Source organism: Doryrhamphus excisus, linkage group LG19 (genome assembly GCF_037039965.1).
Source record: "Doryrhamphus excisus strain RoL-2023G ecotype Guam linkage group LG19, RoL_Dexc_Guam_v1.1, whole genome shotgun sequence".
NCBI lineage: Eukaryota > Metazoa > Chordata > Actinopteri > Syngnathiformes > Syngnathidae > Doryrhamphus > Doryrhamphus excisus.
In genome coordinates, this window is record NC_136375.1 from 13,124,301 (window position 1) to 13,151,305 (window position 27,005).

The 27,005-nt window shown below is 45.4% G+C and overlaps 1 protein-coding gene across 3 annotated transcripts in view; it reads left to right on the plus strand.

Annotated features, from left to right (window-relative positions):
• Positions 1-26,781, plus strand: part of ino80 (INO80 complex ATPase subunit) — a 30,069-nt gene extending 3,288 nt beyond the window's left edge. The window contains exons 11-36 of one of the 3 annotated variants that reach the window (XM_058056122.2): positions 62-129; positions 193-405; positions 506-586; positions 1,214-1,309; positions 2,451-2,510; positions 2,597-2,739; positions 3,651-3,735; positions 3,818-3,935; positions 4,033-4,118; positions 5,037-5,204; positions 5,286-5,419; positions 5,482-5,549; positions 5,623-5,716; positions 6,557-6,767; positions 7,845-7,985; positions 8,295-8,520; positions 16,406-16,533; positions 19,868-19,962; positions 20,355-20,427; positions 21,739-21,897; positions 21,975-22,077; positions 22,145-22,233; positions 23,890-24,045; positions 24,542-24,752; positions 25,184-25,399; positions 25,658-26,781. In XM_058056122.2, the coding sequence (XP_057912105.2) occupies positions 62-129; positions 193-405; positions 506-586; positions 1,214-1,309; positions 2,451-2,510; positions 2,597-2,739; positions 3,651-3,735; positions 3,818-3,935; positions 4,033-4,118; positions 5,037-5,204; positions 5,286-5,419; positions 5,482-5,549; positions 5,623-5,716; positions 6,557-6,767; positions 7,845-7,985; positions 8,295-8,520; positions 16,406-16,533; positions 19,868-19,962; positions 20,355-20,427; positions 21,739-21,897; positions 21,975-22,077; positions 22,145-22,233; positions 23,890-24,045; positions 24,542-24,752; positions 25,184-25,399; positions 25,658-25,863 (3,428 nt within the window). In that variant the 3' untranslated portion in view covers positions 25,864-26,781. The remainder of the gene's footprint in view (positions 1-61; positions 130-192; positions 406-505; positions 587-1,213; positions 1,310-2,450; positions 2,511-2,596; positions 2,740-3,650; positions 3,736-3,817; positions 3,936-4,032; positions 4,119-5,036; positions 5,205-5,285; positions 5,420-5,481; positions 5,550-5,622; positions 5,717-6,556; positions 6,768-7,844; positions 7,986-8,294; positions 8,521-16,405; positions 16,534-19,867; positions 19,963-20,354; positions 20,428-21,738; positions 21,898-21,974; positions 22,078-22,144; positions 22,234-23,889; positions 24,046-24,541; positions 24,753-25,183; positions 25,400-25,657) is intronic. The other 2 variants (XM_058056123.2, XM_058056125.2) reach the window with 2 other exon arrangements.
• The last annotated feature ends 224 nt before the right edge of the window (positions 26,782-27,005 follow it).

The window sequence follows — 27,005 nt, forward strand, 5'->3', positions numbered from 1 at the left end:
GGTTTATTTATTTCCACCCAGTACCTAGTCCTCGGGGTCTAAACGCATCATGTCATTTCAGACAGTGAATACTACAAATCTCAGGCCTTGAGGAACGCCCAGGAGGCCTACCAGATCCATCAGGCCAGAGTAAGTTTTCACCACCCTGTTGGTTGGTATGGCACGCTCTTCCCTTTTTTTCGTACCCCGCAGACGCAAATGTTTGACGAGGACGCCCAGGACAGCCGCCATGCATCCCTGGCATCGGCCTCCTCCTCCGCTGTTTGCGGCTTCGGCGAGAGCTACAGCCTCTCCAACCCGTCCATCCAAGCGGGTGAGGACATCCCTCAGCCCACCATCTTCAACGGCAAGCTGAAGGGCTACCAGCTGAAAGGCATGAACTGGCTGGCCAACCTCTACGAGCAGGTACTGAACGAGTCCCGATTAGTAGCGATGCGCCATCAGTCGTAGTAGTCGTAGTAGTCATGGAGGAATAGAATATAATGCTTCCTTCTGGTGTCTGCAGGGTATCAACGGTATCCTAGCAGATGAGATGGGGCTCGGGAAGACCGTCCAGAGCATCGCGCTGTTAGCCCACCTAGCAGAGGTACCAAAAGACACAGCTAAAACAGCGTTAATGCTTCCTGGTTTGTGCTTGTTGCTTCGAGCTTTTTGTACTTCATCCCAGGAAGTAACTTGGTTGCTCAAATGAACTGTAGTTCCTCCACCAGTACTCTTGTGTGGTACACTTATAAAATTATTATTTTTTCCCTGAAAACGTTGTTTGGCGTTCTAATGTAATTGAGTGGAACCTCACTTATTGTCACTCATTTCTTAGAAAAGCTTCAACAACAACCCAAACATAGGAAAACAGAGGTAATTTTTTCCAAATAAAATCATGTAAATCCAATCAATTGGCACAAAAATACAAAAAAATAGAGAATAGCTATCGTCTTTCATGCAGACAACAATGTGACATAACTGTGAATGCGGCATGAATGGAACATACTGCAGCAACACAGATGGTGCTGTCTGGTGGAACCGCACATCCCCATGACTAACAGACTGGTTTGTAGCGTGCAGCCTAATGAGACGGTGTATAAAAAGCGAGGCAATATGAAAACAGAGGTTTTACTGTCGTCTCTATTTTAGAGTGGCTGCCATTATTTCTAATGAAATATATATGATATTCACACGCTTTTTTTTTCTTTCTTTTTGTCCTTTTTAACCACAGAGAGACAACATCTGGGGTCCTTTTCTCATCATCTCCCCGGCGTCCACGCTCAACAACTGGCATCAGGAGTTCACGCGCTTTGTGCCCAAATTCAAGGTGGGCAAACCTGGGAATTAGCAAAACCGTGGGTGGGTCACCGCTTTCATCGTATACCACGGTATCAAAAAGTCACGCTTTCAGAACCGCTAACATTTTTGTTCGTGCGACGTGAGAGAAAGTGGAGGTCCAGCGCGGCCAATACGTGGAAATACTTTTTCACATCCTGTGTTGTTCCTCACTGTTGAAACTGTTACTAACGCGGAGAGTCATGTGATTGAGAAGGGGTCACATGACCAGGAAACGGGAGTTTATCAGCCACTATCAAATAATAACCAGTATAATAAATAATAACCAGTCAAAAAATGCATTTTTTAAACCAAGAATGTCTGACACTTGAATAGTAGCAGAACATTTGAATCACACTTTAACCTTTTTTATATCATGAGCCATGCAGCGTTGCAGTGACAGGACACTGTGGGGCTGCAGAGAGGGGTGCTTTGACATTGTGCGGATTTATTAATTATGATGCAAATGTTTATGTAACTAATGAAATCAAAATTAACACACTATTTTTGCTACTTTATATACTTATGTTCCACTTTCATTGTGTTACATTATATGGTTTAAAAACGACGGTTTGCTTTTAGAATGCCATGAAACTGTCAAACAGTGATATTTTTGCTCAAGCTTTTCATGCGGTCAGACTTTCATACCGGCTGCCCACTAGGGGGCAGTATTGTGCCGGCCGTGTGGAAATATCACTACACAACTGTAATTGCATCCCAAAACAATCACGTTAAAGGCAGTGCTCACACACACACACACACACACACACACAGTATAGCATTTTCCCAACACATCTGAACAATAAATCAAGGCCCGTCTATTTTGCTAATGAGGTGTGAAAAGACCGTATTACACTTTGGAAGATAAGCTTCCTCAAGACCCACAGAAAACAATTGAATGGCGCTGCATGTCGATGGATGGAACCACGCATGAATTCTTTTCACATTCGCATTCGTCAGCGACGCAGTGAATCAAACGTAATGCCTCCATGTTTCCTCTGGGAACATCGCTGCAGCTCTGTTTTCATAAGGCGTTGTTGTTATGATAGTTATCAAGATCCGAGACTCTTCACGTTGATTCTCATACCAAGACAAATGTATGAAAATACCTCGCCTGTGCATTTGTCCCTCAGGTGTTGCCGTACTGGGGAAACCCTCATGACCGCAAAGTCATTCGGAAGTTCTGGAGCCAGGTGAGCAGGAGATGATGATAATAGTTTGACTTTCACTCCTTGCTCCCCCGGGGCATCATTTCACCTCTGATGATGTGTGCTTTCAGAAAACGCTCTACACGCAGAACGCCCCGTTTCACGTGGTGATCACAAGCTACCAGCTGGTGGTCCAGGATGTCAAGTACTTCCAGAGAGTCAAGTGGCAGTACATGGTCCTGGACGAGGCACAGGCACTGAAAAGCAGTACCAGGTAAACCAAGTGGGTCTAGTTTAGGTCCGAGGCTTCACACAGTGTTCACAGAAATTCATTGACCTAAGTGTGGCTTATTAGTATAATAATAATAATATTGTAGCTGCATAGCTGGTCTGTTAAAAGAGTGTAAAAGGTAGAATATAGTAACAGGGGTGTCAGGAGAAACCCGCTGTTTGACCCGATACCAATATCAGATTGGGACATCACTAATAAACAGGAATGTTTTATTAGTCCAACTCTCTAAATGGTGTCTGGTGGACATGTTATTGGCCTGCAGTACATTGTAGAACTAAAACTGAACCCAAAAAATGGCATAAATGGGAACAATACATCAAAGCTGTAATACAACAAGAAACAGGCTTAAATGTTGATATTAAGTAAGTTTAGTAAGTAAGTAAGTTTTATTTATATAGCACCTTTCTCAGACAAAAGTCACAAAGTGCTTCACAAAAGGCAAAACACAGGGTTAAAATACACATAAAAAAACAATAAAACAATGTACAATAAAAATAGACATAAAACAGTACATAAAAACAGTATACAATAAAATAGACTAAATAAATATATGATGGTCATAATACCCTAAATCTACTGAGCTGGGTATGCCTGCAAAAACAAGTGAGTTTTAAGGTTACCCTTAAATGCATCGACAGAGTCAAGCGAACGCAGGGAGGGTGGAAGGTCATTCCAGAGCCTCGGCGCAACAACCTGAAAAGATAGGTCTCCTCGGGTCCTAAAACGACTACGAGGGACCATGAGTAAATTTTGATCTAATTAAGAACTAGGAGTTGAAATATTGATCACATTTTTGGTGGTTGAAGCATCCACATCTCGGTCATCGCGTGTAATGATAATAGTAAAAATAATAATTCTGACGTGTGATTACTGGCCACTCTTCTGGTTTTCAGCGTACGGTGGAAGATCCTCCTGCAGTTCCAATGTCGAAACAGGCTGCTCCTCACAGGCACGCCCATCCAGAACACCATGGCGGAGGTGAGTGTTCATGTGTAACTCGCATCTCACCGCTGCTTTTGTTAAAAAAAATAAATAAAACCTTCGCCACTGTCCCTCTCAGCTGTGGGCTCTGCTCCACTTCATCATGCCCACGTTGTTCGATTCCCACGAGGAGTTCAACGAGTGGTTCTCCAAGGACATCGAGAGCCATGCGGAGAACAAATCGGCCATTGATGAAAGTGAGTACTCCCTGACTTCCAGGGAGTTTATTTGTCCCACAAACACACTACAACAACCTTTTTTATTCCTGTGATTCTCAATCTTTGGATGTTTCAGACCAGCTTTCGCGACTGCACATGATCCTTAAGCCTTTCATGCTGCGCAGGATCAAGAAGGATGTGGAGAACGAGCTCTCAGACAAGGTAGAGCGCACACTTCCTTCTCTAAAATCCAAAACTCACAAATGAAATACAGTGCCACCTTGGTTAACATCATTAAGCCCTTCCAGAATGTCCGACTCAAACCAAAACAGGCTCTAACCAAGGCAATTTTCCCCATCGGGAATAATGTAATGCAATGAATTGGTATTTTGGTTGCTAAACAAGTGAGCGAATGCAAGGCAACATTTTAGCAAAACGTTTGGATGTTAACTGAAAAACACGCTAACTGGGGCGGATGTTAACTGAGGTACCACCGTGGTGTCTTGTCAACGGGTACCACATGGATGCAGACAAAGTATCATGCTTAGTAAACCCGCACCTTTCCGCCATTAGTCTCTCAGGCTGCTTGTTGACAAAATAAATCCAACATGTAGAAATAACCAGCCTGTGCTGACACGATGAAATGAGGGTCCACGTTGGAGGGGGGGCTATGTGTCAGGGTGCCCACCCACTCCCTCTGTGGGAGTCCCAAAACAGTCAAGAGTTCACCACTCCCCCATATTTGTCTTTTTTTTTCTTTTTTTGGAGCCAACCTGATGAAAGTCAATTAGTCCACTGCAGTGCTGCAAAGACAAATAGTCTGTTCCGGGGTCAAACTGTTGCCATCTTAACTACCGAGCGGCCCTGAATATGAGCTAGGAAATTTAAAGGGAGAAAAGTACATAGGCCACAGGTGTCCACATTGTAACATATTTACACAAAGATACATTACAGCATAGACCTTGCAATGTTAGCTACCCTCCAATCTTACCTGTTCTCCTAGTGAGGCATGAGACACTTTATTTTATTTATTTATTTAATTTTTTTTGCAAGGGGATATGTGTTCCCACCTGAAGCGAAACGCTGATCATCGTGGCAGGAATAAATCTGCAATCCGCTTTGTCCTCCGCCCTCGTCCAGATCGAAATCCTAACCTACTGCCAGCTGACGTCTCGCCAGAGGTTGCTCTACCAGGCCCTCAGGAACAAGATCTCCATCGAGGACCTGTTGCAGTCCTCCATGGGCACGGCCCAGCAGGCCCACAGCACTACGTCGTCCCTCATGAACCTGGTCATGCAGTTCAGGAAGGTTCGGATTCGGTTCGGTTTTCACCCATGCTCCGGGAAGCTGGGGTTGCCTCTCACATTGGTTTATATTTTCCTTGTGCAGGTGTGCAATCACCCCGACCTGTTTGAGCGGCAGGACACGCGCTCTCCTTTCCACATGTCCCTCACGCCTTACGTCGTGTCCAAGTTCCTCTACCGCCACGGCCTCCTCCACGCTCACAGCCAGGCCAAGGACAAGTAAGCTAACAGACGTAGCGTAGTGTTGATCAGAACCTGCTAACCCAGCGTCTCCGCATCAGGTTACTGCGAGTGCTTCTGTCTCCCTTCTCCCCAAATAACATCCAGCAGTCGCTCTTTCACAGGAGAGGTGGGTTGCTATCAAAGTTAGACCCCCCCCCCCTTCGTGTTTTCATCATCATCTATGCATGTATCGACCTCAGGTGACGACCAAGGGAGCTGTTTTGCCTTCCTACGCTTCATCGATGTGTCACCGGCCGAGATGTCCAACCTCATGCTGCAAGGCAACTTGGTCAGGTGGGTCAATCATAACAATATACCTTGGTCAGGTGGGTCAGTCATAATAATATACCTTGGTCAGGTGGGTCAGTCATAATAATATACCTTGGTCAGGTGGGTCAATCATAACAATATACCTTGGTCAGGTGGGTCAGTCATAATAATATACCTTGGTCAGGTGGGTCAATCATAACAATATACCTTGGTCAGGTGGGTCAGTCATAACAATGTAACTTGGTCAGGTGGGTCAATCATAATAATATAACTTTAATAATATACATTGGTCAGGTGGGTCAATCATAACAATATATATTGGTCAGGTGGGTCAATCATAATAATATAACTTGGTCAGGTGGGTCAATCATAATAATATAACTTGGTCAGGTGGGTCAGTCATAACAATATAACTTGGTCAGATGGGTCTGGTTGATCTTATCCAATCTATTTTAATATAACAAAGTAAAATAAGCATTTTAAGTATGCTTAAAAAATAGATATTTTTTTTTTAATTTATCCACAGGCTGCAGAAACTGATAAAAATTGTATGTTGTGTATGAGTTAATATTTGTTTATTCATTCATTCATTTTCTACCACTTTTTCCTCACGAGGGTCGCGGGGGGTGCTGGAGCCTATCCCAGCTGTCTTTGGGCGAGAGGCGGGGTACACCCTGGATTGGTCGCCAGCCAATCACAGGGCACATATAGACAAACAACCATTCACACTCACATTCATACCTATGGACAATTTGGAGTGGCCAATTAACCTAGCATGTTTTTGGAATGTGGGAGGAAACCAGAGTAGTTAATATTTGTATTTAATATATTTTCCCTTCCTCCTGCTGCTGGCCCCTCCCACAGGTGGTTAGCCCTTTTTCTGTCTCTGAAGGCAGCGTACCGGCTACACTCTCAGCGGCTCTTTGACCTCCAGGAAGACGACCACAATGAAGGCGATGATAACAGGGGGAGGTCACAGAGGTCCTCGAGTCACCATCTGTCTCGCAGAGACCTCATCTTGTGGGTCAACAGACCCACCGCCTTCCCCAACACACAAACCAGCCCCGTGCTGCGGGTAATTCCTGCCTTTTTTCTTTTATTGACAAATGAGTGTGTGTCATTTTATCCTTTGCCGTTAGATGGCACTGTGCATCCATCATTTGTGTGTCCACACATTGTAGATAATTATCCTCAATCAAACTTGCATCTGGAAGCACACAATGTCTCTGCAGGAAAGACCATCATCCACGCCGCTGCTGTAAATTTATCCCGCATCCTCGTTCCATCTCCTGCTAAGCTGCGACCGTCAGGCATTTACATAACACGTTTGGCACGTCACTAACGTAAACACTTTTGGTTGGCAGTTGACCGCCGACAACACAGAGCATGCACTCACTGAACTTTCCTCATGTTGAAAAATGAGACAAAGCAAGAACTCCGGATGCACTTTATCCACCATTTCCGTATACACTTGGCAAACATCATCGATGCCTTCTAGCGCTTGCAGCGAAGTAACATTACAGTGTGGGGTAGGAGGGCACAAACAGCAACACTAGCATAGCCACGCTGCTAACGTCATGCTAAGCAAGCCTATTCGCTAAAGACAAGCAAATTGATCAAATGTGCAACTCCCAATATAGTAGTTAGCGGAGCTCCAGGCTACATGTTTAAGATGTGTAGCAAAGCCTCGGGAAGGTTTTCCATTAAAAGTGGTTTTGTCAAGGGACACATATTCCCGTTAGAACGTCATGAAAAAGTCACTTTTACATAATAACTTGCACTTCTAGCTAGATAATCAATTGATGAACTGCACAATTAATAAAAAGGAACTCTGCAATTGTTCCGGCTGCAACTAATTGACATGTGCATGCGTGTTTGTTGCCGCTAGCAAGGCCCAAGCGAGTGTGGTGAGGAGTAACGAGCAAGCAAACACAATCGGTTTGTCCTGAACGGGCTGCCAGCCAATGGAAGTATTCCCGGGCGTACTCGCCACGCTGCAGTGCTATAAATGCTATCAAAATCATGTTGACAATTATCTTGTTTATCTGCATTCATTTGTAGAACAATTAGCTTCCTGCTAAATCTGTTATCGTGACAGGCCTCGTTCTAGCTATCTTTTGGCTTCAGGAAAACTTTCTCCCGTGTGCACCAGAACCTGGTCTTCACGGCCCTCAGGCCCGGCTTGGTGGGACACTCGGATGTGACGATACACTGCAGGCGCTCCTCCACCTCCAGGCTGTGGACCTGCCAGCCCACGCTTCCACCCAAGTTCCTGCTCAGCACCACGCCCAGGGTGTGTGTACGTTTGTGTGTGCAATGCCTGTTTTTATTTGTTTTTATGTGTAACACGGACCAGCATTTTGGGTGGTCGTGGAAGTGGGAAGCCCAGTGAACAATGAGGAGTTGTTATCTGTGACATGTGTGTGTTAAGGGAGTGGGGATGACTGCTGTGGCTTCCTGCTGCCTTTAAAACAAACACGGTTAGCTAGTAGGTGCTCAGCTTCTCATTTCCTAAACATAACACACACAAAACCTGCTGAGTCAGTAAATCCCTGCTTCACTTCAAGTGACAAAGAAAGTCTCTGTGATTTTGGTTTCCTAGGTGACCGCAGTTCCCATGGAGCGCTATTCCACCGACCGCAGCGCCGAGCACGAGTGGCGGGTGACGCGCATCGGCGGGGGCACCGTCTTCAAGGAGTGCTTCCTCTACGGCACGCCGGAGCTCGCCTCTGATTGGCGCCAGAGAAGCGGCGCTTTCTTCCCGCCGTGCCCCGGCGGCGTCATGGCCCTCTACCCTCAACACGGCTGGTCCTACATACGGATACCAGGTAAGGCTTATCATGTCTGGAACCAATGAAACACCATAAATGAGGGTTACTGTGTATAAAACCTCTTCTCGAGTTATTGTAGTTCGCAGCGACGTGCAGCTGTATTGCATCACTTGAGAGCCGTTTGTGTACCTAATGTAGTGGCCGGTGAATGTGCTTTTTACTGTTGTGCTCCCACACTGATCAACACGGGTTGACTTTCCAGCTTCGTTTCCTACATGCACACCTCTACTTCCTCCGCGGCCGGTGGGAAATGCCACAAGAGGTCAGCTCAGGGTCGAAAGTGTCGCATCAGCAGTCCTCTCCCCCTCGATGTACGCTTTTCCCCCAAGAGATTACGTGTGCGTACGTGTGCTCCGAGAGCGATCGCAGCGTAGGCTGATTGGCTGCCGGCCTCTCACATGCACGGCTGATGGATGCGCACGAGGAGAGAGGCCACCGCAGTCGTACACACAGCACTTCCCCTTCTCGCTGACCCGCTCGGCCTCGCCGGTCACGATAAAACTGTCTCTGTCAGACATTGTGTTGATGACCGCTTTCTTTTGGCGGCGCGAAAAAACAGGAAAGTCTTTTGGCAGGGGAAAGTGATCACGCATGTTCTTGTGTGCACTTTTCTTTGCTCTTGTAGACACAAAATGACTTCTTCTAAGTCGTTTTTGCAATTTTTACGTAACAGCATCAGTGTTGGACTTGCTAATAGTACCTGGTCAGCCTGGAGTGATGATACCATATGGGTGATATGAACTACATCACGTCATTGTTGCATTTAAGGACACACGGTGTTGACACAATAGCATCTAGCGCTTTAGCACTCAAGTGTGCTATCATTGAACTATGAGCTCATAAGCTTCCCTCGTCATGAGTGAACAACGGCAGTTAAAGAAAGAAATGGAGTGTTGTCATTTTTATTGTAAATGTTGAGTCAAAATCAGCAGTTGGGCATGTGAACGAGTCAGCCACAATATACTACAAGCCGACCAATCACAGCCCTTGCGGCCGAGGCGAGATTAGATCTTTTGAACGTCAAGGTAGGTAGGTAAGATTTAGCAGGGGAGGAGCCAGGCGACATAGCGTATACAGCATCATCCAGGCTTATTTCATCTTAGCTTTTTAGCTTTGAGGCGGGATTGTTATACGGTAGACATGTTTCACAGCTACTGCGACTATGGTGCGTTCAAGGAGATTTGACCTGTATTATCACATTTTCATAAATGATTACTGACTTAGGGTCAATGAGATGACAAAAAGTTACAACAGTACAACAAGTAAAAATAGTGAATGGGACAATAAAAAAACACAACAGCAAAAATGGAAAAAAGGCTGTAAATTTTATTTAAAAAAAATAAAATTATTTAAGAGAAAAAAATGTATTTTAATTAGAGAAAAAGACCATTTTAGAAGAATAAACACATGATATTATGAGGACGAAATATGTCATCATACTAGCATAAAGTTGAAATATTAAATTAAAAAATGTTTTGTACTAACAAAATAAAGTTGTGATTTTTTGGAAAAATAGGTTGGGAAAAATTCTGTAAATAAATTCCATATATTATTAGAATAAAAAAACAGCAAAAATGGGAAAGAGCTAACAAATAATAAGTCTATTTTTTACTTTTATGAAAAGCTGAGATGCAGTTTTTCTTTTAAATATTCTCTAAATAGCCTCAAATACAAAATATCAAAGTGGTCCTTGCATCCATCCATGTTTCCGTATGTTTGGACAGCCCTGGTGTAGGTACTTGTATCGGCATAGGCCATGATGTTGGGTCTCCTTGCGTCTCCAAGACTTTTACAACTGAAAGTGAGAAATAGCAGCTAACCTGCAACAAGCCTTTTTATTTTCCCTTGGAAGGTTTGGCCGCCTTCATTTAATGCCGTTATTGTAACTGGCCGGCTCACTCCACAGTCGCTTTATCCCACGGAAAATAATAACACCATCAATAACCCCCCTCAGCCCCCCACAAACACTTAGAGTTGTTTCCACTTGCCCGTGAATGCGTCCAAGTGAGAAAACAAAACAAGTATTTGCGTGTCTGTGAGAACCCGTCTGAGTGCTCCTGTGAAGTCACGAGGAGGCGGACAAAGCGAGGAAGTTTATCTGCTGCTCATTGTTCAAGTGTTTCGTTAGGTAACACTATTAGATGCCGTGTGTGTGTGTGTGTGTGTGTGTGTGCGTGTGTGTGCGTGCGTGCCTTCAGGGACGTGAGGTGTCTCTTTAGGCTCTCTCACGCTTAATGCCTCCCGTCCGTCTCAGCCAGTCCCGACTGGTGGTTCGTTGTGGTCAGCTGAATGAGTAATAGGGCTTGGACCTCCTCTCGGTGCGTCCTGGTCTACCGTTCCTTTCTCAGCCTAAGAAGGAAGGAAGTGACCCAACGCCGCGACACCCGTCCTTCGCCGAACACATTGTTGCCACATCAAGGCTCAGATATGTACAGTAGCCCGGTCCCAAGTTTCCCAGCCTTACCCCGTACACACCTTTGTCACAAACGAGTGACTGTTTGTTTTCAGCGCCGTAGCGTGAGTGCGGCTGCCTGCTGATATCGACGACAGAATCTAATTGGGACGGATTAGGAATGAAGAAAGGAAAAAACAGTCGGAGCTGCCATCTTTCAAGGTTCTTTAGTCTTTTAGTCTTTCACTGTTGGTCGTATTACCTTATCGTACTGACTAGGGGCGGCCACGAGAACGAGGCCAGATGAGATTTTAACATTAATTTTAAGAAAAGTACAATGAACTATGACTGGACAAACAAAGCTTATATAACCGAGTCACAAAACAATGCAGGTGTGTTTTGTAGTGTTCTTCTAGTAGGTCCAAACTCACCCAACAGTGCCTCTGCTGGTTGCAACTTGTACTGCACTACATTTGGCCTTAAATGCGTCATGACACGACTGATCCGTTATTAATTCCACACAATTGGCGGGATGTCACATACCCATGACCAAGTGGAATCTTGGTTAGCGTGTTTTTTTTGGTTAACGTTGAAAATTTACACCAAAATTTTGGTATACATTTTCCAGTTAGCGTACAATACCCGCATTTTGTCGTGTTATGAATACACTGCACGAGTCTACCTGTGTATTTCCATCACAAAACGCCCTTGCGTGCATCCTTAGCTTGTTATTAAAATGGTAACCGGAACTGGAAGTCAGATATCATCACTCATATCATATTATCACTCAGCACTTGGCTCTCAACGATGTTAACGCACAACCCGTTTTTCGACTTTTACAATTCATTGACGACGTGACTGTTCCCAAAGACACCATGCGGCAGCGAGATCAACACCTTCCTCTTCAAAACACCACCTTCCTGTTTTGCCGTGAGAGTCAATTGAATTCCACAAATCATTCAAGGCAAAACAGGAAGGTGATGTTTAGAGGAAGGTGTTGATCGCGCCGCCACATCGTGTCTTTGGGAACAGCCACGTCAAGGGAAAAGAAACCTTAAATGTTCATTCATCATTCATACGCATTTTCAATTGATTTCTGCATGTCTATAACGACTATATTTTTGGCTTTCTGGAAGGGATTCATTGGTTTTCTTATGGAAAAATGGATTTGGTTAGCATCCATTTGAGTTAAGATTCGGACCAAGTGATGTTCTCCAAGGGTCCGCTGTACTCGACACGGAGCCTCTTTGTGTTTAAATGAGAAACATCACCAGTATGAAAGGAAATCTGCTTGCGGAACATTCCGGCGGCGCCACAGAAATAACCGTCCACGCTGTCTCGGCGGCTCCTGCTCGCGTTACGGTAATTCGAAGAACCTCCTCCCCCACAAAATGATGGCCTTCTCACAGTAGAGAGGCAATTTTTTTTTTTTGTACCGCTATCATAAGCGCTGCGATGAGAGGAAATATGCAAGCATTGAAAGGATCAGGCATCAATCAGGAGGCCACGGGAGAGAGAGTCCCGTCTGACTCCTTGTGGGGAAATGCAGCTCGGCCTTCCTGTTCCTTCAAAGGAACTCGGCTCTCCGGGCAAAATGGCAGGAAGCGCTCTGATAGAGTCGGGCTCGTAACAACATGGTATCACTTTTTTTAAAGCCGCATTTAACTGGCACCGCCGTCCCGTCTGTGGAATTCAAAATGTGCAAGTAAGCATGTTAGAAATTATGGAAAGAAATTATAAGAAATTATTATGGTGTCATACGATAATTCAGATAACATTTAAAATAGCTCACATGATAATTATAAAAACCTCCACTGGGGTGAGATTACCTTTACTGTGCAGGTAAGCAAATTAAGCGCTTCTTTTTTTCCCCTCCTGCCTGTGATGTCAACGGATGTCATAGCGTCCCCTCAGCTCACTTGTAAACAAACTTTCACTTTCCGAGGAAGACATTTTGTGTGCCAGATGTATCACAGCAGCTGCCCCAATACGATGCACCTTTCTGGGCCACAGCAAGTCAGTCCTCCTGCTCTGTGCTCTGGTTCTACATCATGTCATTTGATAAGGACACATTGGTCAAATGCAAATTCGTTTCAATCCTTATTACCTCCGGGTGTGTACAAATTACAGTTTAATAATTTAAAATGTCAAAAAGGTTATCAGGACCGCTGAGAGTTATCTGTATTTGTTTGAAAAGAAAACAATATAGTGCATCTCTAATAATAATACTCAAATAGCAAGAAAGTACTATCAGGTGCACATCCCAATGCAGACTGAAGGGGGCGACAGTACCCACGTGATGCACACAGGACTAGTGTGCTTCCCACAGCCACTATGATTGACCCTAATGACAGACCATGGAAGTCCTCTCACTTTGTCTTCCTTGCAGTTAGTGGGGAAGGCAGCGGCGTCGGGGTTATACGTGGGGGGTGTGCGATTTTTTAAAAAAATTGAGGTGGGGGGAGCTCCGGCATCCAAAAGTGTCCGGCATCTGCCTCCACCAGGAAATTAAGTTTAAGTTGAGGTCCTCGTCAATAGCGGCCAAGTAGCAGTGAGCTGATATTTCCATCATCAGCAGTGGCGAACAAGTGTTGCCCATTGACTTATTGATTACAGTGTAATGTATCATTATACAGTGAGGGCCCGCCATCGACCCCCATCTGTCTCTCTTTCTCACATAACCCACCATCCATCATCGTTCATCAGGCCGTCCCCCATTACATTTTTTTCCAGTTTGGCCCCATTCCTGGCCCGTGGGGGTGGGGGGGTGGGGGGTGCAGAACAGGACGAGAAGAGCGTCGTGTCATATTAATGAAATTAGCAGCGTAGTGAGTTTGGGAGTATCAGGCACCAGGCACCGGGGCTGGGCCGGGGTTAATTAGCTGGCAGCAGGCCTCTAATTGGGTCAGGACCGTGTCAGGCCTCTGGCTCTGGCCCTACAGGGATTGGATTACACCGTCAGGGGACAGACAGCAGAGGGGAGGGAGTGGCGGCTGGGAGGGTGGCGAGGATGGCGAAGGAGCTGGAGGATGTGGCGGGGAGAGAGGGAGCGCTGCCTAATCTGCCAGCAGGAGGCACGGACAGGAGGAGGCGGGAGGGCCAACACCCCTGTTAGGCTGGATTGGAGTGGGGGGGGTGCTGTGAAAGCGGGGCAGGTGGTGAAGCTTGATATGTGTTGCCATGGCAACGGCGGAGTGGTGTGACACCAAATGGGATTTGCTTGTGTTGTTGGGGCGGGGTCTCCCCATGCCGTCATTTTGGCATGGTTTGGTTCATTTGCTTTTGCACAATTCCTGGCACACTAATCTTGTATGTGTATTGTCATGTCTCGATAATGTTATGTATTTTTCATAGTACTTCTACAGCACATAGTACAGCACTTGTTCTTGCATGGGACCAAAATATGCGGTGCTGCCCAATTTAGTAGGCAGTCCATTTGTCTCCTAACCAACAAGCAAATATGCACTCTGATGTCCATATGAAATTTATGAAGAAAATCTGATGCAAAGATCAAACAAATGTTTCTTCCCATTAATCGTGTCATGGTTTATGACCGTCTCTGGCATAAATGTTCCTCTGGGGTTTTTTCCCTCCCAAGTTTACTCATGTATTTTTGCCCAGCGGTCTTGCATTTCCCCGCAGCCATGAGGTTACTGTGTTATATAATATGAACCATAAGTGCAATGGTGGGTCCAGACGAGCCACAGAACCCCTTAAAAAAAAACCCTCCCAACATTGATTCATCTTCTTGGCTTGACTTGATGGTGTCCAGTGGTCGAACAAGCTAAGCGTTTTGAACCCGCCCACCTCTGCCTCCATGTCACGTGCTCCTTCGCTGCGCTGGGAAGTCATCTGCTTGTTCTTACTAAATGTTGCCCAAAGGGAAGGGGCTCATGATCCAGACACAAACATGAAAAGAAGATGTTAAATGTGTTCAGAGTTTTGTTTACCTCCAAACTTTGTGGCGCACTCCACCTCTTCCGGGGGGTGGGCGGCCTTCAATGTAATAGATTGGTGACTGGGGTTGAGAAACGTCAGTAGATTCCACGGGTGTCACAACCATCTCGCCAGATTAAAACGTGACTTACGTGCACAAGGCCTGGGACGGTAATAAATATGTAAATCACACAACAAATGAAAATGAATCATTTTGCCGGCTTCCATATATTGCCATGTGCAACAAGCGTTCCTCGTCTCTCGCCTCCAAACAGACGGGAAGAGGGTTCACGCCGCCCGTTTCGTTCAGCACCTTGGTGCCTTTGTTCCATTGAACAACAGTATCTTTGTGGGTGGAGGCGGGGCTGCTAGCATACACATGGAATGTAACGTAGTAGAAATTAAATGAGTTTTTTTTTATTGTACTATTCTAAAAAGACATGTTAAAATCTAGTCTCATCTCCTTTGACCGATCTCGTGTGTCATCTCGTCTTGTGAAACCCAATATGTTGTGTTTTCATTGTCCAATTCCGTCAATCGTAGGTCTGTTTTTCTGTCTTAAAGACTATAAAGGTATTTTCTTTTTCACTACTAAGTAGGTCGATGTTGATGTACCTTGACAATGAAGTCTTTCTTCTCAGACGTGCGTACATATCGCCGTCCCTCACAATTTAACTCGTCCCCCTTTTTTTCCCGCGTCGACCTGAACTTAGCCCATTGACCCGGAGGTGAGACCCTTCAATAGCCCCCCAGGGTGTTTCCCTCTTGTTCATCGCTTCTATTAGTTCCTCTTTAACACCTCGACAGGCCCTGACCTTGCAGGGGTGGCTGCACTAAAGGGTCACGGGTCACGGTTCAGTAGGAGTGCACATTAGCATAGAATGCTGCCACTGAGGGGGGGGGCAAGACCCTGTTGGTCTTCATAGGGGTCCGTTGGGCATACCACCTGTGATGCATTGACAGTTTGAAGGAAATTATGTTTATTCGACAATCCTTGTCCATCATTTGGAATAATTCTGGATATCATTTCTAAGACTCGTGATCGTTCTCCCGTAGGGACTGTCTCGTAACCCTAGCCTGACCCTGTCACCCGTCCCCGGGCCCGGTCACACTCCGGACCATAGTGTGTCCGTCAGCGGGTCGGTGGCGGCCCTCGCCCCTTCACTCGACCCCTCCATTGTCCAGCTGACGTTAAGTCCTCATCAAGCGGGCCTCAGGCTGCTCTCTAACCTCCAACCACCAACTGCCCCGTTACACGTTTGTTCTTTTGTGCCACTGCAGAGTAAATCATACACTTTCTCCTGCTTCTCGCTCCGATTAGCGGCCCGCTCAATAAGGGCACAGGCTTTTTTAACCCATCAGCCGAGTGGAGGCTGCTTTAAGAGGATTGAACCCTGAGCTGATCTCCTTAGGTGAAAGGACCTTTATCCTGAAGAATAGAGCTTATTGAAGACTGGCATTGATTAGCAGATTGTGGATGACCTCTGAATAAAGATGGCTGCCGAGGCTCTCGTGTTGGGAATTGATGCTTCTCACCCCCCTCCCCACCTGCAGATAAGGAGAGTCTGATCACGGAAAGCGGCAAGCTTCACACCTTGGATGTCCTGTTGAGTCGACTAAAGGCGCAGGGACACCGAGTCCTCATCTACTCCCAAATGACTCGCATGATCGACCTGCTGGAGGTACACACACACACACACACACACACACACACACACACACACACACACACTTCTTTTCTTAATATTTAGACTTTATTTTTGTTCATTTTTTAATTTTTCAGAATAATTCCACTTTCTTCTTAAATGATCTTTGTCAATGTAGTTTTTGTAATATGATGACTCTTTATTTCCATAATATTTAGACTTTGTTCCCGTAATATTATATCTTTTTCCTCAACTTAAGTTCTCCAAAATAGCAACTTTATTTACTTTAGTTTCTCATAAAAGTGATATAGAAAATGAATGGATGGATGTTTCTTCTAATATTATTACTTTAAGAATTTGTCTTAAATATTAAAACTGGGTGCATGTTGGACACCCCTGCTTTAAGCTGTCAGGTGACCCCCCCCCCCCCCCCCCCATCCCGAAGCTTGTCATTTAAGTGCTTCACCTCCACCGGTAGAAGCTCCTGCCTAATCAGCCTGCCTGTCCCTCGTTAGTGCTGCCATTAGGCAGCTAATTAGCAGGTCGGGGTTAATTAGCGGGGTCTCATCTGGAGGGGAGCGAGAGGGAGCCAGCTGGGTGGGGTGGAGAGCGGCGACGGGACTGGCAAGTAGCCTCGGGGGTTGAAAAGGGAGAAAGCGATTGAGCACAAGAAAAGGGAGGGGAATAAGATAAAGTACAGCAATTAGGAATGTTTTTCTTGCCCCAATCTGTTGTTGCCTCCATATTTGTCGCAAACATCACAATGGAGCCCGGCTCCATTATCTTGGATGGCCAGGGGGCAGCCGGCCCCACGCTGGTAAGGGCCGTTTTCCTGTGTGTCTGGAAAACTCTGGGAGTATCTCACGTCGGAGGTGAGAACGCCAAGATGGCGTGTTGTTGCTAGTGACCTCATACCGTCATAATGGATGGCGGTGACAGCGTCCCCTCCGCTAATGGGTTAAAGAGGCCCGCTATGAGAATCACACAGCAGCAGTGACACTTCTGCAGATGGAGTTGATTTGGAGACAGAAAGAGCGAACGCCCCCACCCCACCCTATCCCACCCCAGCCTTTGCAAACATCATGTTGCTGGAGGTGATGGATCGTGGAGAACTAGGTGGCCTGAAGAAGAATAACACTGCTGCTGGGCCGCTGCAACCCAACTGTGTCGGTGCTGACAGCGGGGTTCTCACGGGGTGTTTGGAGTTCTTGGAGTTCTTGCAAAACGCCTGAATTTGGGATCAAGCTGACTGAATAGTTGGCTGCTTAGAGGGCCAAAAACACAAGACTCCATCTGTGTCTGCCTGCAAGCTCGGCTTAACACTCTGCAAAAGTCTTAGCCACGCTATCGACTAGAATGTTGCTGAGGCGAGCGCAGTGGCCGCCAATTAAATTGCTAAAAGTGCTGTTGGCAGGCAAGCTACTTCCTGGTTCATGAATGATGTGGTATGATTCGGATGAGGAGGACTTTTTCCCACTACTTCATGACACAGAGAGTCATGTTAATCCTGTTAACTTGACACTGGAAGGCATAAACCAGGAAGTGTGCTGTCAATGCTAACGTGTTAGTTTATTCATTCATTCATTCATTTTGGCTGAGCCTATCCCAGCTGTCTTTGGGCGAGAGGCGGGGTACACCCTGGACTGGTGGCCAGCCAATCACAGGGCACATATAGACAAACAACCATTCACACTCACATTCATACCTATGGAGTGGCCAATTAACCTAGCATGTTTTTGGAATGTGGGAGGAAACCGGAGTACCCGGAGAAAACCCACGCATGCACGAGGAGAACATGCAAACTCCACACAGAGATGGCCAAGGGTGGAATTGAACCCTGGTCTCCTATCTGTGTGGTCTGCGCGCTAACCACTCGACCGCCGTGCCGCCTCGTGTTAGTTTATCTTATCTTAATTAAGATGGCTTATTGTCTATTATTGTGTCTACTACATTGAGTGATACAAGTGGAAAGGTACCTATAGGGGTGTTACTTCATGTCTACAAGACTCTAGTAATGTTAAAAGTGTATTTAGAAGGTCATAAACAGAGTTTCTATGCTCTATGAAAATATTAAATGAGGAATCCTACTGCTGTCCTCAACAAATTTATGTCGGGGCATACTTTTATTGTCCGCCCCGTCATCTCTGAAAAGAACTTTATGACCTTTAAAACCTGACCCATCCATGTGTACAAGACTAAACAAAAAAAACAATAAATCAGGAACAGTCTTATATAAAAGATGAGGCGTGCTGTTAGGGCATATATAGTCAACGCACCCCTGCTGTGTTAAAAATGTAGCATTTTACCAACTTAATAATCACTTTTGATGGATTTTGATTGCTGAAGGCTTCAACCCTGCTGGCAAGAAATCAAAAAGCAAATCCAAGAGTGTTTTTTTTTTTCTTTTTCTAATGGCCCGTAATGTTGTTGCCTTCACTCGGAACAGATGGGAGCCTGACGAGGGCAGGCCGTGTTGTGATGGAGCTTTGGAGAAGGGGTGGGATGTGGGGGGGTGCCTAGTATCAAATGGTTGCTATCATCTGTAATGATTCTTGGAGAGGTGGGTGTTGATGTCCATCAAGAGCGTCAGGGGAAGGGCGGAGGGGCGGGCACAGGTGTTAGGACGCTTAAAGAGAGATCAACATGTCACCTCATCACCGCCGTGTGACCCCTGCTCTTCAACGTGCACACAATCGGGAAGATGGAATGTGGCCGCGTGTCTGAGCTGAAGATGTCTGAGTCGGGCAGGAATTCCTAAAGATGAGTTGATCAAAGATGCGCTAATGGTAGGAGCTTTTAAATCACGCCACGCTGTCTGGTGAGCACGTAGAGCACAAAGGAAAACAATATTAAAAGTGACAAGATTTCTTAAATAATAATAATAATAATACATTTTATTTGTATACCGCTTTTCAAAATACTCAAAGACACTTTACAGAAGAGTGAAGTTGAATAAAGCAAGTAAATAGAATAGAAGACACACCAAAATACAACATTCATTGGTTAATACACAGTTAAAACATGAGTAAAAGCGGGGCGGGGCTTATAAAAAAAAACTAATGGGCCTCGGATGCTAATCGATAAATACATGAATTAATTGTTACATAATGTAAAAAAAAATACATAATATATCTAAGTGGTGACCCGCATCTTTGGTTTGAAGTGCAGGTTTAAAGCCAATTTTATATACAATATATATTTAAGTACATTTCTTAAAAACTTTAATAATAATTTGGAGTGCATGAGAAAGTGGAAAGGAAAGTTCTCTTTGACCACCTCATTTGGAAACCAATCAGAGACGTGGCAGCCACCTGAGACAAGGCTTGACTTCCTGTACGCTCACTCCTTCTTCCTGCTTGGTGCGTTCCAGGAGTACATGGTGTACCGCAAGCTCACCTACATGCGCCTGGACGGATCCTCCAAGATTTCCGAGCGCAGAGACATGGTGGCGGACTTCCAGAGTCGGTGGGTGCACGCCAAGCCGACCTGTGTGTGTTTCTTGCAGAATGCAAACATCAAGAGGAATGTGGAGGGAGCAGTAAAGACCCCTGTGTGTGTTTATGTGTGCAAGTGTCGTTGTGTTGTGTATTACATGTTCTGGTCTACGTTACTGGGCATCCCCTTGTAGGTTCAAAAGTTCTTCCAATTATGATAATGATGCACAGCTGCAGGCCGGTTTTCCGCATGTCAACTTCATGTTCAACACCAGTTTCAGTCATGTACAGTCATGTGGACATTATGTTTGTTCCATCAGTTTTTCCACTTTTCATCCAGTTTCATTGGAGTTGACATTGCAACATTATGGCTCATGACGCCTGACCATGTGATGTAACTGCCCTATCGCTGCCCCTCAATAGGACGGACATCTTTGTGTTCCTGCTGAGCACCCGGGCCGGCGGGCTGGGCATTAACCTGACTGCTGCAGACACGGTGAGTCAGCATTTATTGACATTTGACAAAGTATTAGCATGCTACCATGTCGACATCAGCATGTAACACCTAGCATGGTAGCGCTACGTGTCTGCGTATGTTAATACTCATCGAAATGGCAGAAAATGATACTGTGCTAATGTTAGCATGCTAACAATGTTAACTGCGAGCATGCTAACAAATCGCATGATAGCGCAATTTACCAGGAATGCCAAATGTCTGAATGATTGAGTTTGGAATCTTTCACATGGGTTGAGAAGTGTGGCGGCAGTAACAATTATGTTTTTTTTTACTACTTTTCTTCCAGTCTTCCCTGCACACACCACACTTCCATCCAAAGGAAAAAAGTAGATTTGGGTCTCACTGGTTAGCTAGCTAGCTTAGAGTAAACGATGACTAATATGAGTGAATTGGTGACTATAGGGGTGTTATTTTATGTATACAGGGCTCTAACAATGTTAAAAATGTCCAAATATAAAAACGCATTTATTAATATTGAATCCTGTGTTGCAGAAATGAATTTGTTGGGTCTGGAACCGATTAGTAGGCTGCACGGTGATCAAGTGGTTAGCACGCAGACCTCACAGCTGGAAGACCAGGGTTCAATTCCACCCTCAGCCATTTCTGTGTGGATTTTGCATGTTCTACCCATGCATGCGTGGGCTTTCTCCGGGTACTCCGGTTTCCTCCCACATTCCAAAAACATGCTAGGTTAATTGGTGACTCCAAATTGTCCATAGGTATGAATGTGAGTGTGAATGGTTGTTTGTCTATATGTGCCCTGTGATTGGCTGGCCACCAGTCCAGGGTGTACCCCGCCTCTCGCCTGAAGACAGCTGGGATTGACTCCAGCACCCCCTATTACCCTCATGAGGAATAACGGTAGAAAATGAATGAATGAATGGAACCAATTAAACGAGGGACAACTGTAATTTCTCTGACAAAAGGAAAACGATCATATAGCAGCATTTTTGTCCAGATTTGCACCAAAAAGGGTGTGTGCGCGCCACCCTACCACATGGTTTCATGGGCAAATGTATCTTTTTGCATAAACCTGCTAAATTCTATGCCGTTACAAATGTAACAATCCTCCATTTTGGTTGACCGCAGCGCTTGAACTCACCTTCAAAGCCAATATCTGCATTTAACACGTTTTGACCTAATCTGCCGCTCTCTCTGCCGTGAGTTCAAGTGGAATTAACATTCCCTGACAAAAGACGTGGAAGCGATGGCTAACCAGCGACATCTGTCAGGTTAAAGAGCAGCTCAGTGAGGTCTCAGGGGGACTCACCCGTCCTGGTCTTCCTCCAGGTTATCTTCTATGACAGCGACTGGAATCCCACAGTGGACCAGCAGGCCATGGACCGGGCCCACCGGCTGGGTCAGACCAAGCAGGTGACCGTCTATCGGCTCATCTGCCAAGGGACCATCGAGGAGCGCATTCTGCAGCGCGCCAAGGAGAAGAGCGAGGTCTGCCGTCATTCACTGTAAAAATAAAAAAAAAAGTGGTAAATTACATTTCGCTTATGTTTCTTCCGTGCGGTCAGATCCAAAGGGTAGTGATCTCTGGCGGCAACTTCAAACCCGACACGCTCAAACCCAAAGAGGTGGTCAGCCTGCTGCTGGATGATGACGAGCTGGAGAAGAAACGTGAGTGCTGATGATCAAACACAGACGTGAAAGATCTGCGGTTATTTTGGACTGTCGCCCCCTGTAGTGCGTCAGAGGCAGGAGGAGAAGCGACAGCAAGAGGAGAGCAGCAAAGTCAAGGAGCGCAAGAGGAAGAGGGAGAAGTACGCCGAGAAGGTAAGACCATGTCAGCGAGGGTCACATCGAGAAAAATGAAAGATGCAACTTTGATATTTGGTGAACCAACACGTATCGATGTGCTAGGAAGTTCTATAGCAGGGGTCTCAAACTCAATTTACCTGGGGGCCACTGGAGCTCGGGTCTGGGTGAGACTGCGCCGCATCAGGTTTTCAAAAAAAAACAAAAAAACGCATTTATTAAAAACAAAAAAATTTAAAAAAACTTTGCTTTGGTTCCAATTTTCTACAAGAAAAGCTCTGATAAAACATTCCACTGTTCTCAAATATCTTACTTTTTATTTTTCTACACAAAATAAGATGAAAAATAAATAAACAAATCAAGAATAAAGAAAATCAATCAATCAGTAATAAATAAATAAATATAATAATAATAATAAAACGGCAAATAATAAAAACTTAAGAAACCACATATAGTTGGTGGGTAGACAAATTATTTTTTTCAGATTAAAATGAACAAAGCATTATTAGAGCCCTGTAGACATGACAAAACACGACTATAGTCACATTTATACTCTTTTTATTTACAACATATTGCGCAACTGCAGGGTCTTGAGACACATGCTAACTCGCAAACTAGAGAGCTAGCGACCTAAACGGTAGCCTTCAAGTTATTTCCTTTCAACTTAAATAGCCAAAAACTTACCACTTCCACACGGATAGGGAGCATATCTATTAACAGTTATTTAACCTTTAACATGAACATTAATCAAACATAATAATTTTTCTGGGTACATGATACCATACAGCATCCATATAAATCTTGCGTGGGCCGCACTAACATTAAACTTTCATATGAAGACGGGGGCCTCAAACTAGTGTCCTGCGGGCCACATTCGGCCCGCGGGCCGCATGTTTGAGACCCCTGTTCTATAGCATCTCAGCTTTGTCATATTGGTGAAGAAGCTTATTAGTATTCATTAGGCTTCACTCTTTTTGTTTTTTACATTTTCCAAATATTTCAGCTTTCTTCTTAAATGATCTTTGTACATTATATTTCCTAAGAAGACATTTTGTGTGCTAATTGTACCAAAATTCCACAAGGAGGGAAAGAAAACCCACAAGCACACAAAAACCTCTGTAGCATTGCACCGGCTGCTCGGAGCATGTGTCCAAATACAGTGCACCTTGCTGGGCCACAGCGGGTGGCTCCTCCCCCTATGTACTCCGGTTCTTCTGATAGCAGTAATGTCATGATACTGGATTAGGACAAATCATCTTCAGGTACACTTGGTCAAATCCAAATGTGTTCAAGGTTCTTGTTACCATACTGGTCTTGAGGAGCAGAACGTTTTGGAAAAAATATTGTGTATTTTTCCGATCATTCTCAATGTCCACTGTTGTGAAGGTTCACCCTTGAGCTGATAATGTGACTCCGTAATTAAATCTGTTCAGATGGTGCGCTTGATGGTATACAAGTGACGTTGAAGCGACATGTGAGGTCAGGGAATCATTAGAGATGTTCCTCCGGGGAATCATATATCAGATATCCTCCCAATCTGGCCGGTGGTCCTTGTGACAGATCTTCCCTGCGGTCTCCCTTCCAGGAGAAGTCGCTGCCTTCACTAATAATAACAAGAGAATTATTGGCATTATTTTGTATTGGATCACCTGATGTCCTGCTCTTGGTTGACAGAAGAAGACGGAGGAGTCGGAGAACAAGAAGAGGAAGGAGACCAACCTGGTCATCTCGCACGCGCCCTCGGCCGATAACTCCAACTTGTCTGCGGACGGAGACGACTCCTTCCTCAGCGTGGAGATGGACTCGGCCATGCCCAGCCCCTTCAGCGAGGTGAGGCGTTACGAAGGCGTGGCTCGCATCCATAAACTCTTCATCAAGTTCTGCTCTCACTTCATCCTCCTGTCCCTTTCTTCTCATGATATATTTCAACTCTAAGCTACCAAAATGACGTTATTTTTCCTCGTAATATTACCAGTTTATTCTCTTTTTGCTCTTAATATTTTGACCTTATTATTGTAAAATTGCAGCCGCTATTTTTTCCAACTATTTCAACTTTCTTTATGTATAAATGATCTTCTCGTAATGATTCCATAATATTTGGACTTATAATAATAATTCCAACTTTAATGGTTGTTCTGTGTGTTTTTCATGTTTTCCTGCGGCCCTACTGCTCTTACTTCCTCCTCCTTTTCATTTTCTTCTCCATTGCGTTCCACTTCACTCCTCACTCTGGTCCCTCTCTACGGGTGTCTTTATGGAACCGGTCCCTTGCTATGACCCCCCCGCCCCTCTTGCCCCTTGCCCCCTCCGTGGCGCTGACCCCCAGCCTGTGTGCGTGTCTTTGTGTGCTCCTGTCGGCCAACAGATCTCGTTGAGCAGCGAGCTTCAGCCCGGCTCGCTGCCGCCGGACGCCGACGCCGACGAGAGCAGCAGCGACATGTTGGTCATCGTGGACGAGCCGCTGTCGTCCGCGCAGCAGTCCCGTGCCACCAGCTCCCCCGCATCCGTGTCCGGCTCCGTCTCGGACAACATGAACGGTGAGTTCACCTGTCCCCCCCGCCCCCACCCCCGAGCCTGTGCTTGTAGTAAACATTTGTCAGAAAGGGACCGGCGGAGCAGGAGAGCTGGAGAAGCTGCTGGCGTATTTAACACACAATAGTACCTTGACAATATGGAAATTGGCTTTTTGTTCTCTGTTTTTGTAGTACACAATACAGTGTTGATGGACAGCACTGTGCAAAAGTCTTGGGTCACCACTAGCCGTCAGCAGTAGATCAGATTCATATGTGTTTTATGTGGGTTCTCCTCCTTTACTGCTAATTTTGCTTTTTTTATATTTTCTGGTTATACTTTAATAAATAATTTGGTCGTAATATCTCATCGACTTTAATTAATGGATAAAACACCCAGACTGCACATTTGCAAATAATATTATGTACTTTGGTCTACCTTTCCCTCAATCGTTCAGGTGTTTCTGCCTCGGACGTAATCAGCCCAGGCAGAGGCAGGTCGGGTCGCAGTCGGGGACGTCCTAAAGGATCCGGAGGTGGGCCCAAGACAGGGGGCAAAGGGCGCGGCCGCAAGTCGACGGCGGGAAGCGCGGCGGCCATGGCGGGCGCGATGGCGGGCGCGGCGGCCGCCTCGGCAGCAGCCTACGCCGCCTACGGCTACAGTGTTTCCAAAGGTTAGCTATGAAGCCAAAATTTAAAAACAGAACTCTCAAAGGTAGCACGTTAAGTACATTTGTTGTTCATTTGGAGCTGTTAATGCAAACATAAACATTATTTAGCGTTCTGACCATAAAATAGTCAAAATGGGCAAATGGAGATTAATCATGATTAATTCATTTGAACACTGATTAATTTGATTTAATCATTTGACAGCCCTATTGAAAAAACAAACATGCATGATGCTTGCAACCTGATGCTGTCTGCACTTGCAGCAGGCCTCGCCATGTCCAGCCCCCTGCAGCCTTCAATGGGCCGTTCCGGCGCCGGTCCCGTTTTTAATGCCGCCAGAAGCTCCTCGTCTCCGCAGACCACGGGCGGCGGCACCTCTGCCCCAAGCCCCAGCAAGCAGCTGGTCCACGGCCATCACCTGGCTGCCGTCAGGAAGACTAAGGGCGCCGGCGTTTCTGGACCACAATGATGCGCTCAGGCGCACCTCACCTTGCATACAAGTGCGTCGGCTGCACGACATGACGAACGACAACCGCCGACCTACTCTCACTGTGATCCTCAACCACACCCCGTGCCTAAGACAGTACCGTGCCGTGTTTATCAACGCCCTCATTCTAAATGTCACAAAACACACACACACACTTTGCGGTCACCGACACGATGTACTGCTTTTCCTTTGACAGGAAGCTGTTCATGCATCGCCGGGTTCCAAGGGCTGTCCAACACACTGAGCCACGTCTTCCATATTTGTTAGCGCTTGTCATCGTGCACTGAATATGCTCCACATGCATTTCACCGACCCGCAGCGTTTGTACTAAAAGCGCCTATTTTTCTAATCAAAAGACTAGCCAGCAGGGTTTCTATATAGAATAGATATTTTTTGTCAAATATGCCATGTAACACGTTCCAAAATGAGGCTTAAATTGTCAAAAGCAGAGATGCTGCTATGAAGGTGAATGATTTCATTGAGTAGAGTGCCTCCTCTCGTCATTAAGTTATTTCAGTTGACAATTTGCCATAACTGTGAATAGCACATCCACCTGTAAAACTTGTGTACATTGTATTGAAGTCAGTAAATACGTTATATATGGTATATATTGTTTTTGGGGGGGGGTAGGGAGGGTGAGGGGCGACTAACGTGGCTCATCGTTGGTGTTGTTTACAATGTGTGAGTTTCAGGTTTGTGTTGATAATGTGATTAATGTATGATCTTCCCTGGCATATATGTACATAGCGACGAGGGGGAGGGCCAACGTCGCACCTGGCTTTCCCCCACGTTCCCCTGTCTATTTTTATAGGTCACGTGTACATAATTGATAAATGCATCTGTTGTTTTACTAACAGGAAGAGTCAGGTGGAAACAATAAACGTGCTGAGTCAGTCTTGAGTTGAAATCTTGTGTCACAATGTGACTATTACAAGGAAATACATGTTGAGTAGATTATTATTTTGAAATCCCTGGTGTACAAGACCTGTGTGGACAGGAACCATTTTGCTAAATATTAGAATATAAAGGGATAATTTATGCTTTTGAACTAAATGTAATTGGAAATTATAGCAGTGATCAAGTCACAATTGAATAACGGTACCATTCTGTGGTAAAAGTGATCA